We start from the raw sequence: 19,966 nt of genomic DNA, 5'->3' as shown, positions 1-19,966 counted from the left end.
GGGAGACAAGGCAAAATGCCTTTTCATACAGAGGGACTGCACAGAAATAACTGCACAGTCCCATTGCATGTGATGGGAATAGACCCTTAAAGTGACACTATGAACCTGGCTGCTTTCTATAATGTCAGCCTTCTTCCGACCTTCCCACACCCAGATTCCAAGTGGATGAGATGTACAAAGATGTAAAAATACTTTAAAGCGTTATTGACTCGTTTGTGCTTATCAGGGTTAAGAATGAAGGAAGCTGGCGTTTCAACACGCAAGTTGTGCTCAACTGTGTTGCTGAAACTATTCAGCCGCCCAAATATAAATAAAGGCTTCCTGGCACAGGATGATCTCATGTAAACTTAAATAGGAACTTGAATGTTTTGAAAATCAGATTATGTGCAAGCTCGCCCAGTTCCAATAAAATGTTTACTTGTACTCTATATATACACCAATGTACTTCTGTAACATATACATCTAGCATCAGCATTTTAACTGACACAGTCTGAAAAAGAATTTGCAGCAATTGAACAATTTTTTCATCTTACAATATAATTGTTGCTTTTGTTATTAATAATCTTTTCCTTTTTTTTTTCTCATCACTTCTATAGTGTCATCTAGTATTAGCAATGAAACAGCCATTACAAGCTCACAAGTTCCAGGTAAAGAAACATATTTATTCTTTGTCTGTATCCTATTGTTCGTTAAATAAAAAAACTCCTAACAAATCAATGACCTTTTTCCATGCTGGGCTTTGATAATTGCCTATTTAGACATAAAAAAGGAACACTATTAAACAAAATCTTTATTTAAAATGGCCATTAAAACTTTACAGGGGTTTTTGTAAAATACATTTTTCATGACTGTATGCCGGTCGTTTGTTCTTTCTGTTCTATATAAGAAAACACTTTATAACTGCCTGTTCCTGTAACTCAAATATTAAAAAATATTTTTGGATATGACTTTTTCACTCTGTGACGTCAATAGAGTAAATAGGTATTTATCTTAATAAGCTACAAGAATATGAAAAATTACTTGATTAGATGTAGCAACGGTGTATTGAACCTATTAACAACTGATGATGCGTGAATCCTGATCTTGCAATAATATTCATATATTTTAATTGTTTTCTTCCTAATTCTATTTTACTAGCTTTCCAAATACTATTACTAGTAAATCTTTGCTATGATTATGTTCTACAAATCGGTTCCAGAGACAATTCGTTTGGTCTACAGATCATTTTTAATTGAAACATTTGTTCAGGATTTTTGTGAAAAATAATTCCTGCTGTATATAAGAACAATTGTGAATTTTATTTATAAGCAGTTCCCTATTTAACTGACGCATGATTCCGCTATTTCATGGACATTTTTCATCCACCCCATAATTGAAGCAAACGCAGGGAAAATATATGTGTTATATTATTATCCATATACCCCTGCTGCCTAGTACCCCGATATTTACAGTAAGTGAAGTGAAAATAAAGTACATCTTAATTATGGAACAAGAATATGATTGGCAGTTACTTACAACAGATTCTCTTTCTTTTACTGTAATTTGCATGCTTGCATCAATCTTCTTCAGTTCTATTCTTTATTAGTATAAATAAAAATCACGCAGAATGAGAATTATTCTGGTTATATCACAGGCAGACTAAATATTCCCCTTTTATTTTTTAAATATTCTTTCACTGAAGTAGTAAATCTTATGTTTATATTACACTTGTAACTATAGTTTTTTTTTTTTATGTAAAGTAGCAAGAGTGTGACCATTTGTCACAATGGTGGAGAGCACAGAAGTGCACATTGGTACACTGGTTGCGAGTGGTGAGGCATGCATCATTTCAGTGGCATCAAGGGCAGACCCAAGCGTTGGTGCATTGGCAAGTAAAGTAGGGTATGTGGGAGAAGTGGTGAAAGCAGGAGAAAGGATGGAGGTAAGGCATAAAGATAAAAGGGAGGGTTGGTGTGATATGGGCAGACAAGGATGGCAGTGGTTATAGCATGAGCAAGGTGGAGTAGAGAAGGAGAGTGCAGGGACAGTGGTTACATAGTGGTGGTGAAAGAGGTGGTTGTTGGTGCCATGGTGAGTGGTGCCTCTATGGGGACCTGTCAGCTATAACTGGAGACACTGTCCTCCAAGCTGGCAGCAACATGTGGGGCTGAGTTGGTGGTGGGGGTAGGTCATGTGGGGCTGAGTTGGTGGTGTGGGTAGGTCATGTGGGGCTGAGTTGGTGGTGTGGGTTGCCAGACTGAAAATTATAGTGCCTAGCTTTAGTGACAATTCTGCTGATCTCCTTTAATATTCACTGAACTTTGCAGATATTGTTAATCAGCTCCCAGAACAGGAAGTCTCCCATCACTAATAACTTATCTATTATGTCACATGATCTACTAAATGGAACTGCTAATAGGTTATTAGCTTTTGCAGAGTTCCTGGTAAGTTTATAATTTTTGTGGTGGGGGGAATCACTCTCCGCTGTCAGAACACACTAATCAGTGTTGCCGGCTATAGCTGGCAGCACTGATTGTTCAGGAAAGACCCAAAAGCCTGGTTTTACAGGAGCCGAAAGGTAGATTGACTCCTGTACAACCAGCCTGCCCATACATGGATTGGAATTCAGCTGGTACTTGCTGTACCAGCGGAGTTTTAATTCATGGATGGCCAGTGTAAAACTATATTGGGTAGAGCTAGGTCATAGTTTAGCCTTACAAGAAGACAGCATTTACATTTGAGTCTATGAAGAATCTAGTACCCCTGGCACTCTGCGCCCTCCCTGACATCTTCCCGTCACCCAGCACCCCTACCACTGAACTCCCTGCACCCCTCACTCTGAACTTCCCTGCCTATCTATCACTGAAATACAACACCTTTTTGCAGGCTAGCAACTTTGCCACTGCATATTTTACCACTCCCTCCTCCCCCTTGTTACCTTTCCAGTGTCATGCAGAGAGGAAGAGACGCTAAGCCTGGAGTTTCTGGGCTCTCTAGCTACTTCATCCTCCCTCTGGCAACATCAATTCCTACCTAGTACAGCCTGTAGAGCCCATTCTGTCATGTGGCCTCTGGGGGCGCTGTATATATTGCATGTGTTTTTTAGGAGATCTATACTTCTGGGCTGAGAGGAAGACAGAAGCCAAACATTAAAGCGGAGTTCCAGCCTATTTTGCAACTTTAGTGATTCCTGGAGTGCTCGCTATGCTGATCAACAGTTGGGCATTTTCAATTTTTTTCGGGGGTCCCTTACCTTATTTTCAGGGCATTTTTAATTGTACTTCCGCCTTTGCATTTCATCCTGGGAGCTGTTTGTCATCACTCCCAGGAGGCTGGAATCAGGAAGAACTCTCAGAACACTACCTGGAATCAGGAGGAAGGACACAGCAAATTACACTGCTGCTTCAGATGCCCAGATCCAAGATGGCCACGCTCAGACAGCGTTTTTAAAAGTAAGATTTTGACTAAAATCCAATACTGTAAGTATGAGAATAGTAGTTCTGTAAAGGGCGATGGATTAGTATTATAGGGGTATTTTTAGTTAACTTCCTTAGCGGTATTCCCGAGTGTGGCTCGGGGTGAAATTTCAGAGCCATTAGCGGTAACCCTGAGCACTCGGGGTACCGCTAGGGAGATCGCTGGATCCTGTAAGAGAGGGTACTCACCTTGTCCCTGGGATCCAGCGATGTATCCCGGCAGTGTGCGACGGTGGATCTTCCTCCCGATGCTCTGAGCCCCGGCTTGCGTCTCCTGTGACGTGACGCTTGCAGGGGGGGGGAACCGGCGGCAAATGCAAATAGTAAAACACACCAAACACACTGATACATTACAAAATAAAATACATTCACATTAGTTTGCCTCTCAGTGCCCTTTCCTGCAGTTTTACTGTACTTTATATATATATATATATATATATATATATATATATATATATATATACGTATATATATATATATATATATATAAAATATATGTATACATATATATATATATATATATATATTTATATATATATATATATATATATACTGTATATATATAATATATGTATACTTTAACTTATTTATAGTTATTTATTATATTATAATTTATGATTTTGTGTTTCAAACTTTATCATACCCGAGATGTTATAAAGAAGAACGCACAGTAGAAAAAAAATCATATGTAAATAGTTGGTTTGGGCTGCTCGTTCTTAAGAATTACATGCAAAATAATGGTACCGCTTTCAGCAGCTAAAATCGGAAAGAATCATACCGCCAGGGAGGTTAAAAAAGGTATTTGAGGCCAGAACTCCGCTTTAAGATGCCCACATCTATTAATACTATGGACCCCTTCCAATTCAACAGCCATTTTCTAGAAGTCACTCCGTTTTAATATTTGTTTCTTTTTCTTTCAAGGTAGGCATTTTATTTGAAATACAACACCATTATCTATCACTCCTTCTTCCTAACCTTTCAAACCTTCTACAATATTATTTTGAACAGGCAATCCCTTTTTAGGCTGAAACTGAGAGGGAGACTAAAGCACCATTTTACGCCTGAATTCTCCTTTTACTATAGGTATAATGTAATATATTTGAGTTGCCGTCTTGTAATTTTCCTTTAATTGAAATTGCTTTTCCCACTGGAGACAGTTAATGGTTTTTCTTAAAGGTGATATGCAGGTCAATGTTATAGCCAACAGTGAAACTATGCCCAGAAATGCAATCAAGGAACATACAATTCTTAGCTGCCCAGATTTTTAATCAAAGCAAAGCTGCAGTGCCTAAAGCCCCAGCTTGCTCAAAATCCCCATTCCACCTTTACCTTGCAATCCTCTTGAAATGTCAGTTGCCCACCCATGTAACATACTAGAGATGTATATCCGTCTTTAGCACTAAAGGCTACTTTCTGTCTCTCATACAACAAGATGGCTGCACAGTGCCTAAATCATCTGATTTTAAGTTTCTGTAAACCCTTACATATACCCAGTGACTAGCCTCAGGTGATACACAGAGATGAAACAAACCCGCCTATGTATGTTGTACCTCTGTATCTGCAGCCCTCTCTCCTCTACATCTGTTCAAAGTGCAAAATGTATAGAGCATTTCTGAGCTTTCACAAATCAAGGGGGGGGGGGGGATCTAAGGTTACACTCTGCAGATCTCAGTGAAGAAAGTTTAGGCTGTCAGTTTCAGATTGTGTGCTGGAGCTCCCTCCTCTGTCACCTTTTTTCTCTTGGTGTCAGGAAAGCTGGTCAGAAGTGACTCATGCTGACAGCAGAGGAATAAGATAGCAGGGAGAAATTACATGTAATGCTCTGGGCCGAGATAAGTACAAACTATAAAGGGATATGCTTTGCTCATATTTCATGTATGAGGATTACAACCACTTTAACCACTTGCCGACCGGTCACGTTGACCGTACTGTGGCAAAGTGGCTCGATTCTGTCCAGCGACGTAGACCTACGTTGCTGGACTCCTCCCCTTGTAGGCGGCGCTCCCGCTGTTTTCAGTCACAGCGGGAGTCAGCCCAGGGGAGGATCGTCGGGGAATCGAGTTTGGAGATCCGCCCGCTTGTGTAAACAGAGCGGGTGGATCTCCTAAGTGACAAACAGTGACAGATTGCAGGGTTCAGCATAGCTGAACATGCGATCTGTCCCTGTGTCACTCAGTCACCTCCCCCCACACACGTTAGTAAGCACCAGGCATACATTAACCCCTCCCTCTCCAATAAAATTAACCCCTTCCCTGCCAGTGTCATTTTTACAGTAACAGTGCATATTTATAGCACTGATTACTGTAGAAATGTCACTGGTACCCCCAAAAGTGTCAAAAATATCAGTCAAGGGTCCGATCTGTCTGCCGCAATGTCGCAGTCCTGCAAAAAAAATCGCAGATTGCCGCCATTACTCGTTAAAAAAAACCCACCAAAAATGACAGAAATCTTTCCCTTAGTTATTAAACGCAATAACTTTTGCGCAAACCAATCAAAATACGCGTATTGTTATTTTTTTTACCAAACATAGGTAGCAGAAAACAAATTGGCCAAACATTTTTAAAAAATTAGATTTTTACATTTTTTGGGGGGGGAATTTCATATAGAAAAAATGTTAAAAATATTGTTATTTTTTTCAAAATTGTCGCTCTTTTTTTGTTTATAGCACAAAAAATAAAAATCGCACAGGGGATCAAATACCACCAAAAGAAAGCTATGTTTGTGGGAAAAAAAAGGACATAAATTTTGTTTGGTTTCGGCATCGCACGACTGCGCAATTGTCAGTTAAAGTCACATAGCGCCGAATCGCAAAAAGTGGCCTGGACGTAAGACAGCAAAATCCTCCGGTGGTAAAGTGGTTAAAGTGATGGTAAACCCTGGCATATACCCAGTGAAGTGACCAGCCCCTTGTGATACATAGAGATTAAATATAGCCTCCTAAATAAGTTGTACCTGTTTACCTGCAGCCCTCTCTTCTGTACGTCCACTGACACGTGAAGTGAATTGAAGCTCCGTTTTCACAGCTAATTGACAAAGTTGTTGTTCAATGTTTCAGGTTCCTTTTTGATCAGTATCAGGTATACATCAAGATCAGGTCAGGATTTTATCCTGTTTACAACTGAATGACATGTGCGATTCAGAAGCGTTCCCATAAAAGTCAATGGGCCTAATTTCTCATCTGAGCAGGACTGCACTGCTCAGAAAACTGACAGGAATCATTTTTTAATTTGCACTGAATACGCGCTCTGGATGTACCGGACATATGGGAACCGGCACAATAGAAAGCAATGTTCTTTCACATGTCATGTGAATTGGATACTTCAAAAAGTATCCAATTTGCATACATGTGAACCTAGCCTTAAAGTCCAGACTTTGCACAGCCTTTCTCAGCTGCCAGGGTCAAAGGGTGGGGATCAGACTTCACACACTACACAGCTCAGAGAGGACAACTGAGTGTAATCTTAGACCTAAATGGAGGGAATGGACACACCTCCTTTATGCAATCACATAGAGAAACGTGCACAACTGAGGCTGTCAATCACAGGCTGTGTCCTGGAGCCCCCCTCCCCCTTACCACTGGATCCCTTGGAGTCAGCACTACCTGTCAGAAATGACTCTGCAGATAGCAGAAGAACAAGACTGCAGACAGAAATCACACCCGGTGCTTTGGTTTAAGGCAAGTATACACTATAGAAGAATATGCTTTGTTATTTTTCATGTCAGAGGTTTACAATCACTTAAAGTGGAACTTTAGTCAGAAAATTGGGCTTGCTAGATCATATCAGGCTAACCTCTTTTACAGGCATAGCTATGTAAAACATTAAAAATAAATGTCTATACTGTTTAAAATCCAGTTTTACACTGTCTCACAGTGCTCAGCACATGCTCAGTTGCTCTCTATTTTTCAGAGGATGTAGAGGATGATCTGCCGACAGCCTAAACTGCTGCTCAGGGCATTGGGCTTCAGCAAAATGGCAGCCTCCAGCAAGAAGAAACAGGAGCAATCCTGGAGGCAATTTACTGCACACACTAATTTTGGTAGCATAATTATTAGTGTGGAATGTACAGTATGTTCCGTGCTAAAGAACAGTATTTTTTTTATCAAGTTAGTATGGGTAAAGTTCTGCTTTAGAGATAGCAGACCCACCGGAAGCCACAAATGATAATCTAGTTGTAGCAAGGGTACAGTGAGCCACGGAGATCTGAAATTAGGTTAACTTGAGTAGATTGTCTGGTATTAGCACAGTTACAGTACTTTCTTAATGGCATTAGCAGCTCACTTTCTGATTAATGTCATTCTTTGCATAGACTGTTCAAGGGCAGTAAATATTCACTAAGGGGCAGTACATAAGCTACAAAACAACTTCAGCAGCTGCAAACCATTATTGGCAACATTTATGCCCCATCATACAAATTATTTTTATTGGAAAATGCTTTGTTTGAAAAATGACTCCCGTGCCACCATCCTTGCTAGCAAATGGCATGCGCTTTTTCTGAACTATATCAAATCCACAGATTGCAACATACCACTGCTCTGGTTAGGTTTTGCCAAAAACGTAATTCTCCATGCTCCTGTAACCACTTGCCGACCGCTCACTGAGCTGGTACTGCGGCAAAGTGGCTCGTTATCGTCCAGCGACGTAAACCTACGTCGCTGGACTTCTCCCCTTCTCGGCGGCCGGAGGCTCGCTCCCGCTGTATTCAGACACAGAAGGAGTTGGGTCAGGGGAGGAGAGGCGGTGATCACTGCCGCTCTTCCCCGATCGTCGGAGATCGAGTGAGGAAATCCGCCCGCTTGTAAAACAAAGTGGGCGGATCTCCTATGTGACAGACAGGGACAGATTACAGGATTCAGCATAGCTGAACCTGCGATCTGTGCCTGTGTCACACAATCCCCTCCCCCCACACACGTCAGTAAGCACCAGGCATACATTTAACCCCTTGATCACCAATAAAGTTAACCCCTTCCCTGCCAGTGTCATTATTACAGTAACAGTGCATATTTATAGCACTGATTACTCTAGTAATGTCAGTGGTACCCCCAAAAGTGTCAAAAATGTCAGTTACGGGTCCGATATGTCCGCCGCAATGTCGCAGTCCCACCAAAAAAATCGCAGAACAATAAAAATGACATACATCTTTCCCGTAGTTAGTAGCTGTGATAACTTTTGCGCAAACCAATCAAAATACGCTTATTGCGATTTTTTTTTAACCAAAAATATGTAGCAGAAAACAAATTGACCTAAAATGTTAAAAAAATTAGATTTTTACATTTTTTTGGGGGAATTTCATATAAAACAATGTGAAAAATATTGTTATTTTTTCAAAATTGTCGCTCTTTTTTTGTTTATAGCGCAAAAAGTAAAAATGGCACAGGTGATCAAATAGCACCAAAAGAATGCTCTGTCTGTGGGGAAAAAAATTTGGGGTACAGCATCGCACGACCCCGCAATTGTCTGTTAAAGTAATGCAGTGCCGAATCGCAAAATATGGCCTGGTCAGGAATGGGGTAAAATCTTCCGGTCTTAAAGCGGTTAAAAATACGCTCATTGAGGATTTTTTTGTCAAAGACCTGTAGCTAAATACATTTTGGCCTAATTATATGACAAAAATTGAATGTATTGGATATTTTTTAACTGTCAAAGTAGAAAATTTAAATTTTTTCGCAAAATTTTCGCTATTTTTTTATTAATATCGCAAAAAATGAAAAGCGCAGAGGTGATCAAATACCACCAAAAGAAAGCTCTGTTTGTGGGAAAAAAAGGACGTAAATTTCGTTTGGGTACAGCGTTGCATGACCGCGCAATTGTCAGTTAAAGGCGCACAGTGCCAAGTTGCAAAAAGTGGCCTGGACGTAAAGCAGGAAAATCCTCTGGTGGTAAAGTGGGTAACTGGCTTACTTTTTCCGATATGACAACCTGAGTCACAATTTTAAAAATTACAACAAAGGTACCTTTACAAATGTTTAGTAATGGACATCTACAAATAGATACTTATAGATAATTGAAGGTTTTTATTCTCTGTATACCTTATTTTCTACTCCTCCTTTTTCTTCTAATAGTGGCCCTTTTACTTTTTTTTTTTTTTTTGATTATAAATTTTTATTGAAAAATATATTCAAGTACAAATAGAATAGTAAATGTAAAATTTACATAAAGGTGTTTCATCAATAAAGCATTTCAAGTAATAAGTATGTGAAAAAGCATACAAGCGATAAAAAAAAACAAAAATTAAACAAAATAGAGGATGTATATCCGTCCTTGATAGAAATATAACATTGTATGAATAATGAAATATCTAAGAGTTTGAGTGAGCAAGTTAACAGAATACGTGAGATATAATCAATAAGAAGGTTACCTCTTTCGCCTCAGTAAGAGGCGCCCAACTAGCTTAAAACCATGAATATGGTGTGATGGAAAACCGAGATATTATGTAATTGTAGAGACAACATACGTTGGTTGGTTAAGTTAATGCAATATTCATGAGGTTAAGGAACATTTGTATGTGTACCAAGGAGTCCATTTTTGGTCAAATTTGGTCTTAGTGTCTGTGATGGTATGATGGTATTGTTCCATTAGTCTTATATCTTCTATTCTACTGATGATCTGATCAAAGGGTATAAAAGCTTCTTTCCAGTGTTTGGAGATAACCCATAACATAGCAATGCAGATGGTGTGTGTTAGGCGTGTGAGATCTGTGGTGATTTCTGGAATATTTTTGAAAAGTAGACATTGCAGGTGCAAGAGTGGGAATTTACATCTTGTAACTCTCTCTATTAGATTGAATACTTCCTGCCAGACATCTTTAACTTTGGGACATTCCCAGAAAATATGCAATATAGAGCCCACTTCATCACACCCTCTGAAACAATTTGGGGAGATCTCAGGGTAGAATTTATTCAATTTTTTGGGGGTATAATACCATCTTGTGAATATTTTAATAGCCGTTTCCCTCACACCTAGGGATTTGGTTGTCTTACACATATTTATCCACATGTCTCGCCAGTCTGCTATCGATATAGCAGTTTGTAGTTCTGACTCCCATTTAACCATGTAACTAAGTTTTGTATCCGGATCCCAGTTGTTAAGTAAGGAATATATTGTAGATATATGTCCCGTACTTGAGAGATCTTTAAGACAAATACGTTCATATGTGCTGAGAGGAGATCCTGAAGGCTCAGGGTAATGTGATTTAAAGAAGTTTTTAATAAGGTCATAGTTGGGCTTTTCTGATTGTGGGATCTTTTTGGTGTGTAGTAATACTTCAAAAGAGAGGAAAGTCCCACCATCATATAGGTCTAGTAATGAAGTCAAATTATTTTCGGACCACCACGCGAATCTCTCGGGGGTAATAAATGCTTCAGGAAATCTGGGGTCTCCTAAGAAGGAGGCACCGAGAGGGGGAAGAGATGCGAAGGGCCATTTTTTGGTGACAAGTCTCCACATCCTGAGAGCATCAGAAATTATTTTATTACGGGAGGAAATTTTGCGTATAGGGACTGTGTGGTCCCATAGTAGCCCTGCTAAGTGATATGGGGCGATCGAGTTTTTCTCGAAGTTGATCCAAGGCAGATCTGAGGAACGATCATGCCAACGAGCTAATTGGGCCAGTCTACTGCTGATATAGTAAAACCATATATTAGGAAGGCCCAGACCTCCAGTACGTTGGTGATGATATAGTATGCTTGCTGCATATCTGGGTTTTTTGTTGCCCCAAACAAATTTATTGATTATAGATTGTAATTTGGTGATGTATGCTTTGGTAAGGTAAATGGGAAGCGCACGGAACAGGTATATAAATTTCGGAAGAATGGTCATTTTGATCGCTGTGATCTTACCTAAAAAAGATAGTTGATAAGAGGACCACATTTGGAGCATTCCTCGTATCTTGTCAAGCAACGGGGGATAGTTTGATTTAAAAATAGAGTTGTAGTTTTTATTAAGTTGAATTCCAAGATATGAAATCTTCTCAGAGGCCCAGACAAAGGGGAAAAGGGTCTTCAGATGTAGGGTGTCAGACTCTGAGAAGTTAATTGGTAAGGCTACCGATTTAGATAAATTAATACTGAGACCTGAAACCCCTGCAAAATTTTCTAAAGTATTCAATAGATTGGGTAATGAGATGAAAGGGTCTGGTATGTACATGAGAGCGTCATCAGCATATAAGTTTAGTTTGAATGTCTCTGCGTTTTTTCTATATCCCGAAATTCCAGCGTGTCTTTTAATCGCAATCGAGAGTGGTTCTATGGCAAGGGCAAACAGAAGTGGTGATAATGGACATCCCTGTCTTGTGCCCCTACCCAAAGGGAAAAAAGATGAGTTACAGCCCGAGATCTTAATTCTCGTTTTAGGATTGTCAGTTAAAGGCGCACAGTGCCAAGTTGCAAAAAGTGGCCTGGACGTAAAGCAGGAAAATCCTCTGGTGGTAAAGTGGGTAACTGGCTTACTTTTTCCGATATGACAACCTGAGTCACAATTTTAAAAATTACAACAAAGGTACCTTTACAAATGTTTAGTAATGGACATCTACAAATAGATACTTATAGATAATTGAAGCTTTTTATTCTCTGTATACCTTATTTTCTACTCCTCCTTTTTCTTCTAATAGTGGCCCTTTTACTTAAGAGCAGATGAATCCATCTCCCTTTACCCCCTATGAACTGTGCCTTGAACTCAGCCAAAGCCAAAAAAATGTGTAAATTTATTAACCGTAAGATAATTTTATATCGGAGTACAGTGTTGTATGCTGATGTTATTTTTAGGAAAATAGGGGGAAGATTTGCTTTAAGATCACAATAAAGGCAGATCCCAGTCTAAAACATTTTTCCATTTTTTGTTTAGAAGACTTATAACCTCTGCCAGCTTCTTATTTCTGTCTAGACCCTGTTTTGGCCAATTTTTCTGATGTGTGTCAAACAATTCAGGATGTAAGGCACAACCTTGCAAACATGGATACAGATAACAGTGGAAGGAAATTTTCAAAATGAGTAGGAAACAGAACTACTATTTTTTTTTTTTTTGCTGTCTCTGCCCTTTTGAGGATTTGAATGCTTTCAGAACAGAACAGGAATGGGAGCAAATCTCTTCAATGGAGACGATTTAACCAGTCCCCTCTCTGTCAAAAACATAAAAAAATAGCTGGAATTGAGTTTGAAATGCAGTCTATTGTATGAAATGGACCATCCCTGGTATTTCCTTTTGTAGCAAATATGTGCGGTAAATAACCTAGCACACAGTTGTGCTGTAATTTTGAAAATGACTTAGGCCTCTTTCACACGGTCCGCCTCCGTAGGCGGATCCGTGTTGCTCAGCGGGGATCGATCCGCGATCCCCGCTGAGCCGGCGGATGACAGCTCCGTCTCCGCTTGCAGAGCGGAGAGGGAGGTGTCTCAGCCCCCGTTGCTCTCTATGGGGGATCAGATGAGAGCGGACCGCCTGTCCGCTCTCATCCGATCCGATCCCTGAACGGATGGAAAAATAGGGTTTCCATCCATCCAGATTTCACGGACAGGATCGGATACGGATGGCAGCGGGTGTCAGCGGAGGTGTCTCCACTGACATCCGCTGCCCCATAGAGCTGCATGGAGGATCCGATCAGATCCGCCTAAAAAACTGACAGGCGGATCTGATCGGATCGCCCGTGTGAAAGAGCCCTTACTAAGCTAATGCTAGGCTTGCCAGGCTTCACAAGTTTGTTGCAAAATTGTAACAAGTCTGCATTGTATGACTCCAGATCAACTTTCTTTGCAAACATTCTGAAAGTCTGCTGCAAGTTCTGGTTCAGTTATGTTGTGCAATAGTCATCCCACCACAGGGGTCACTGTTACTTAATTCGGAAAATACTCAACCAGAACTTGTGCTTCAAGTGCTCTGCAAGTTCTCACAACCTGCCAGTGAAAATGGGCAGCAGGTTAACAGACTTACAATTCAACACTATCACAAATTTGTGGCAAGTTATCCTTGCTATCTGGACTAGTGCACTAAACCTTTCTAATGACTCAAATCTAAAAATGTTACCCTGATATGTCATCAACTTTTGAGTTTGCTTGAAGTCACTTTTGTGCTTTGCTTTAATTCCTCCATACAGGTCAATGTGAATTTGTTGACAACCCAACACATAAAAATACCTGGTGAATGCATGCAGACACCTCTCTGATGTCATTGCACACTAGTCTTTAGTTGTCAAGTTCAATAGAAAGGGTAATTGCTCTGGATTTAATAGGGTACATGGACAGCCTTATAGTGGGGTGCCAAGATTGCAAGTATATAAAGTTTAAGGATTTAGAGTACTTTCATCTCAAACTCAATTTTTCAAAATTTTTGAAAAATTTGAAAAGAGCATTGCCTTGACTTTATATACAGTACATAATTTCCACAATAAAATACATCTAGCTGAGTTTCTTTTCCTTTGGCGACATCAGATCCCAACTCCAAGACACATTTTCAACATAGTGTCTATCAGCCAGAAGCCACATTCCTTCCATCATTACTACAGTGTCACATCTGCCTCCTGCACATAGGTCAGATCCCTCCCTATTCCCACAGTGATCATTCCACAGAGATAACTTTCTACACAATGGTGAGAAATGTGTTATTCATGCAGATTAGACAGGACTCAAACTCATGACTTTAACATTACAAGGGTGCTGTGCTGCCAGTACAAGGAAGGTGAAAACTGTAACATGCTCATGGGACAGGAGGATGCATTTGTACATTAAATATATAAATAATTAATTAAAGAAAAGAAACACACACACATAGAAATCTTTTGGTATAGAAATGGCCGCAGCACTTTATTTATATTAAATCTTTATTTAACCAAAAATCTTTTTTTTTTTTTCATTTTCTTTACAAAACTTCTCCGTTGCACCCCCAGTCCCATGTTCGAGGGCTCCAATTCCTGTGCCCTCTTTTCATTCTACTGCAGGGTTTTTGTACTAATGTGTTACTAATTAGATACTCAGTATTCATTAATTGTAGGAATACTACTATTGATTATTTATGTATTAAAGCTGTATACATCTTTTAATTAAATGAAAGTATTAATGTTTGGGTTCAAATTTGAAGTCTACATGTATAAATAAATGAAATGTTATTGCATGCCACAAAAATAGTATACATTTGGGAAATGACTTTCAAGGCAAACAGCTAAACATAATTGATATACTATATATACAGTATCTCACAAAAGTTAGTACACCCCTCACATTTTTGTAAATATTTTATTATACCTTTTCATGTGACAACACTGAAGAAATGACACTTTGCTACAATGTAAAGTAGTGAGTGCACAGCTTGTATAAAAGTGTGAATTTGCTGTCCCCTCAAAATAACTCAACACACAACCATTAATGTCTAAACTGCTGGCAACAAAAGTGAGTACACCCCTAAGTGAAAATGTCCACATTGGGCCCAATTAGCCATTTTCCCTACCCAGTGTCATGTGACTCGTTAGTGTTACAAGGTCTCAGGTGTGAATGGGGGAGCAGGTGTGGTAAATTTGTTGTTATCACTCTCACTCTCTCATACTGGTCACTGGAAGTTCAACATGGCACCTCATGGCAAAGAACTCTCTGAGGATCTGAAAAAAAGAATTGTTGCTCTACATAAAGATGGCCTGGGCTATAAGAAGATTGCCAAGACCCTGAAACTGAGCTGCAGCATGGTGGCCAAGACCATACAGCGGTTTAACAGAATAGGTTCCACTCAGAACAGGCCTTGCCATGGTCGACCAATAAAGTTGAGTGCACGTGCTCAGCGTCATATCCAGAGGTGGTCTTTGGGAAATAGACGTATGCCAGCATTGCTTAACCGCCTTAGCGGTATCCCCGAGCGTGACTCGGGGTAGGAATTTTCTGCTATTAGCGGTATCCCCGAGTCACGCTCGGGGTCAATGGGCAGAGCGTGCAGACAGCGCAGCGGAGCTTCTCTTACCTTATCCTGGCGATCCAGCGATGAGCTCTCATTGCTGTGACCGCCAGTGAGATCTCCGCCGCTCGTCTGTCGGTAGGAGGACTTCCTAGTTCCGTTCCCTGCAGCAGCAATGCTGCATGGGAGCGGAACTAGGGAGGGAAAGTCAAAAAAAAAAAAAAAAAAACGTTGCACATAACACATTTTATATTATATATATGCATACATATATATATATATATATATATATATATATATATGCATATATATATATATGCATATATATGCATATATATATATATGCATATATATATATATATATATATATATATATATATATATATATATATATATATATATATATATATATATATATATATATATATGCATATGTATATATATATATATATATATACCTATATACACACACACATATATATATATATATATATATATATATATATATATAAAATTATATTATTGATTCGATTATAATTCATGCGTTATATATATATATATATATATATATATATATATATATATATATACACACACACACATATATATATATATCTATATACACACATATATATATAATATATAACACATGAATTATAATCTAATCAATAATATAATTTTATTATATATATTATATATTAAATAATAAAATAATATTATTGATTCGATTATAATTCACTTGTTTGTGTTTCAAATTTACCACATCTGGGATGTCTACTAGAGTCTTGTTTTGGTCAGGTTTAAGTCAGTAATTACTAAGAATTGTAGGCCTATAATACATAACGCCAAATTTCCATGAAAAGAATTGTACCGCTTTTGGAACAGAATTCCTGACAGAATCATACCGCCAGGGAGGTTAAGAGGTTGAAGGGGTGGGGGGTTAGCCTGGCACTGCTCAGACCATACGCCGCACATTGCATCAAATTGGTCTGCATGGCTGTCGTCCCAAAGATGATGCACAAGAAAGCCCACAGTTTGCTGAAGACAAGCAGACTAAGGACACGATTTACTGGAACCATGTCCTGTAGTCTGATAAAACCAAGATAAACTTATCTGTTTAAGATGGTGTCAAGCGTGTGTGGCGGCAACCAGATAAGGAGTTCAAAGACAAGTGGGTCTTGCCTACAGTCAAGCATGGTGGTGGGAGTATCATGGTCTGGGGCTGCATGAGTGCTGCCGGCACTGGGGAGCTACAGCTCATTGAGGGAACCATGAATGCCAATATGTACTGTGACATACTGAAACAGAGCATGATCCCTTCCCTTCAGAGACTGGGCGGCAGGGCAGTATTCCAACATGATAACGACCCCAAACCAGTGGCGGCCGGCCCATAGGGGGCGCAGGGGCGCCGCCCCCCCCCCCCCCAAAAAAAGAAAAAGAAAAAAAAAAGATTAAAAAAAAAAAAAAAAAATTTTTGCCCACAAGGGGCGCCCGTCTCATTGGTGCCTATGGGGGTGGGGTTTTCCACCCGCAGAGGCGCCGATAGACGGCCTTCTGGGGCGTAACTGTAGCGCAGAGCTCTGCGCTCCACCACCCCTCTTTCGGCGTCCGCCGCATTGGTGCAGATGGGGGGTGGGGTTTTCCACCAGCAGAGGCGCCAATTGGCGGCCTTCTGGGGCGTAACTGTAGCGCAGAAAAATGCGCTACACCACCCCCTTTTGTGATGTCTTGGATCATGATTGGTCCAGACTCCAGCCTGGACCAATCATGATTCAGGACATCCATGGTGACTTCGTTGGGGGCGGTGCCGGTGCGTGCATCAGTCACTCACCGTCACCGCCCGGTCACTTTCCCGCCGCAGCCCGCGAAGAAGAGGAGTCGCGAGGAGGGGAGAAGCCGCCGCCAGGAGCCGAGCAGAAGAGGACGGACATCAGAGTCGCGAGGAGGGGAGAAGCCGCCGCCGGGAGCCGAGCCGTCGCCAGGTAAGTGCCTATTCCACCACCTGCGCCATGCCTGTGCCATCTGTGCCATGCCTATTCCACCACCTGTGCCATGACCTTACCACCACCTGTGCCATGACCTTACCATCACCTGTGCCATGCCTGTACCATCTGTGCCATGCCTATTCCACCACCTGCGCCATGCCTGTGCCATGCCCATTCCCTTACCAGCGCCATGCCTGTGCCATGCCTATTCCACCACCTGCGCCATGCCTGTGCCATGCCTATTCCACCACCTGCGCCATGCCTGTACCATCTGTGCCATGCCTATTCCACCACCTGTGCCATGACCTTACCACCACCTGTGCCATGACCTTACCACCACCTGTGCCATGACCTTACCATCACCTGTGCCATGCCTGTACCATCTGTGCCATGCCTATTCCACCACCTGTGCCATGCCTGTACCATCTGTGCCATGCCTATTCCACCACCTGCGCCATGCCTGTGCCATGCCCATTCCACCACCAGCGCCATGCCTGTGCCATGCCTATTCCACCACCTGCGCCATGCCTGTGCCATGCCTATTCCACCACCTGCGCCATGCCTGTACCATCTGTGCCATGCCTATTCCACCACCTGTGCCATGACCTTACCACCACCTGTGCCATGACCTTACCACCACCTGTGCCATGACCTTACCATCACCTGTGCCATGCCTGTACCATCTGTGCCATGCCTATTCCACCACCTGTGCCATGCCTGTACCATCTGTGCCATGCCTATTCCACCACCTGCGCCATGCCTGTGCCATGCCCATTCCACCACCAGCGCCATGCCTGTGCCATGCCTATTCCACCACCTGCGCCATGCCTGTGCCATGCCTATTCCACCACCTGCGCCATGCCTGTACCATCTGTGCCATGCCTATTCCACCACCTGTGCCATGACCTTACCACCACCTGTGCCATGACCTTACCACCACCTGTGCCATGACCTTACCATCACCTGTGCCATGCCTGTACCATCTGTGCCATGCCTATTCCACCACCTGTGCCATGCCTGTACCATCTGTGCCATGCCTATTCCACCACCTGCGCCATGCCTGTGCCATGCCCATTTCACCACCGGCGCCATGCCTGTGCCATGCCTATTCCACCACCTGTGCCATGCCTATTCCACCACCTGCGCCATGCCTGTACCATCTGTGCCATGCCTATTCCACCACCTGTGCCATGACCTTACCACCACCTGTGCCATGACCTTACCACCACCTGTGCCATGACCTTACCATCACCTGTGCCATGCCTGTACCATCTGTGCCATGCCTATTCCACCACCTGTGCCATGCCTGTACCATCTGTGCCATGCCTATTCCACCACCTGCGCCATGCCTGTGCCATGCCCATTCCACCACCAGCGCCATGCCTGTGCCATGCCTATTCCACCACCTGCGCCATGCCTGTGCCATGCCTATTCCACCACCTGCGCCATGCCTGTACCATCTGTGCCATGCCTATTCCACCACCTGTGCCATGACCTTACCATCACCTGTGCCATGACCTTACCATCACCTGTGCCATGCCTGTACCATCTGTGCCATGCCTATTCCACCACCTGCTCCATGCCTGTGCCATGCCTATTCCACCACCTGCGCCATGCCTGTGCCATGCCTATTCCACCGCCTGTGCCATGCCTATTCCACCACCTGCGCCATGCCTGTACCATCTGTGCCATGCCTATTCCACCACCTGTGCCATGACCTTACCACCACCTGTGCCATGACCTTACCATCACCTGTGCCATGCCTGTACCATCTGTGCCATGCCTATTTCACCACCTGTGCCATGCCTGTACCATCTGTGCCATGCCTATTCCACCACCTGCGCCATGCCTGTGCCATGCCCATTCCACCACCAGCGCCATGCCTGTGCCATGCCTATTCCACCACCTGCGCCATGCCTGTGCCATGCCGATTCCACCACCTGCGCCATGCCTGTACCATCTGTGCCATGCCTATTCCATCACCTGTGCCAAGCCTGTGCCATGCCTATTCCACCACCTGTGCCATGCCTGTACCATCTGTGCCATGCCTATTCCACCACCTGCGCCATGCCTGTGCCATGCCTATTCCACCACCTGCGCCATGCCTGTACCATCTGTGCCATGCCTATTACATCACCTGTGCCATGCCTGTGCCATGCCTATTCCACCACCTGCGCCATGCCTGTACCATCTGTGCCATGCCTATTCCACCACCTGTGCCATGACCTTACCATCACCTGTGCCATGCCTGTACCATCTGTGCCATGCCTATTCCATCACCTGCGCCATGCCTGTACCATCTGCGGCATGCCTATTCCATCACCTGTGCCATGCCTATTCCATCACCTGTGCCATGCCTATTCAATCACCTGCGCCATGCCTGTACCATCTGTGCCATGCCTATTCCACCACCTGTGCCATGACCTTACCATCACCTGTGCCATGCCTGTACCATCTGTGCCATGCCTATTCCACCACCTGCGCCATGCCTATTCCACCACCTGTGCCATGGCCTTACCATCACCTGTGCCATGCCTATTCCATCACCTGCCCCATGCCTGTACCATCTGTGCCATGCCTATTCCACCACCTGTGCCATGACCTTACCATCACCTGTGCCATGCCTGTACCATCTGCGCCATGCCTATTCCACCACCTG

At 42.4% G+C, this 19,966-nt stretch overlaps 1 protein-coding gene across 1 annotated transcript in view; it reads left to right on the top strand.

Moving 5' to 3' along the window:
- The window catches only part of EMCN (endomucin), a gene marked incomplete at its 3' end in the record, with an annotated part of 222,723 nt that overhangs the window by 14,739 nt on the left and 188,018 nt on the right, over positions 1-19,966 (top strand). Inside the window, exon 2 of the mRNA XM_082243550.1 lies at positions 597-647. Coding sequence (XP_082099676.1) covers positions 597-647 — 51 coding nt within the window. The remainder of the gene's footprint in view (positions 1-596; positions 648-19,966) is intronic.

The sequence above is a fragment of the Pelophylax lessonae genome (assembly GCF_965119305.1).
Source record: "Pelophylax lessonae genome assembly, chromosome: 1".
Lineage (NCBI taxonomy): Eukaryota > Metazoa > Chordata > Amphibia > Anura > Ranidae > Pelophylax > Pelophylax lessonae.
Note: the sequence above shows the minus strand (reverse complement) of the source record. Positions and strands in the feature narration are given on the sequence as shown.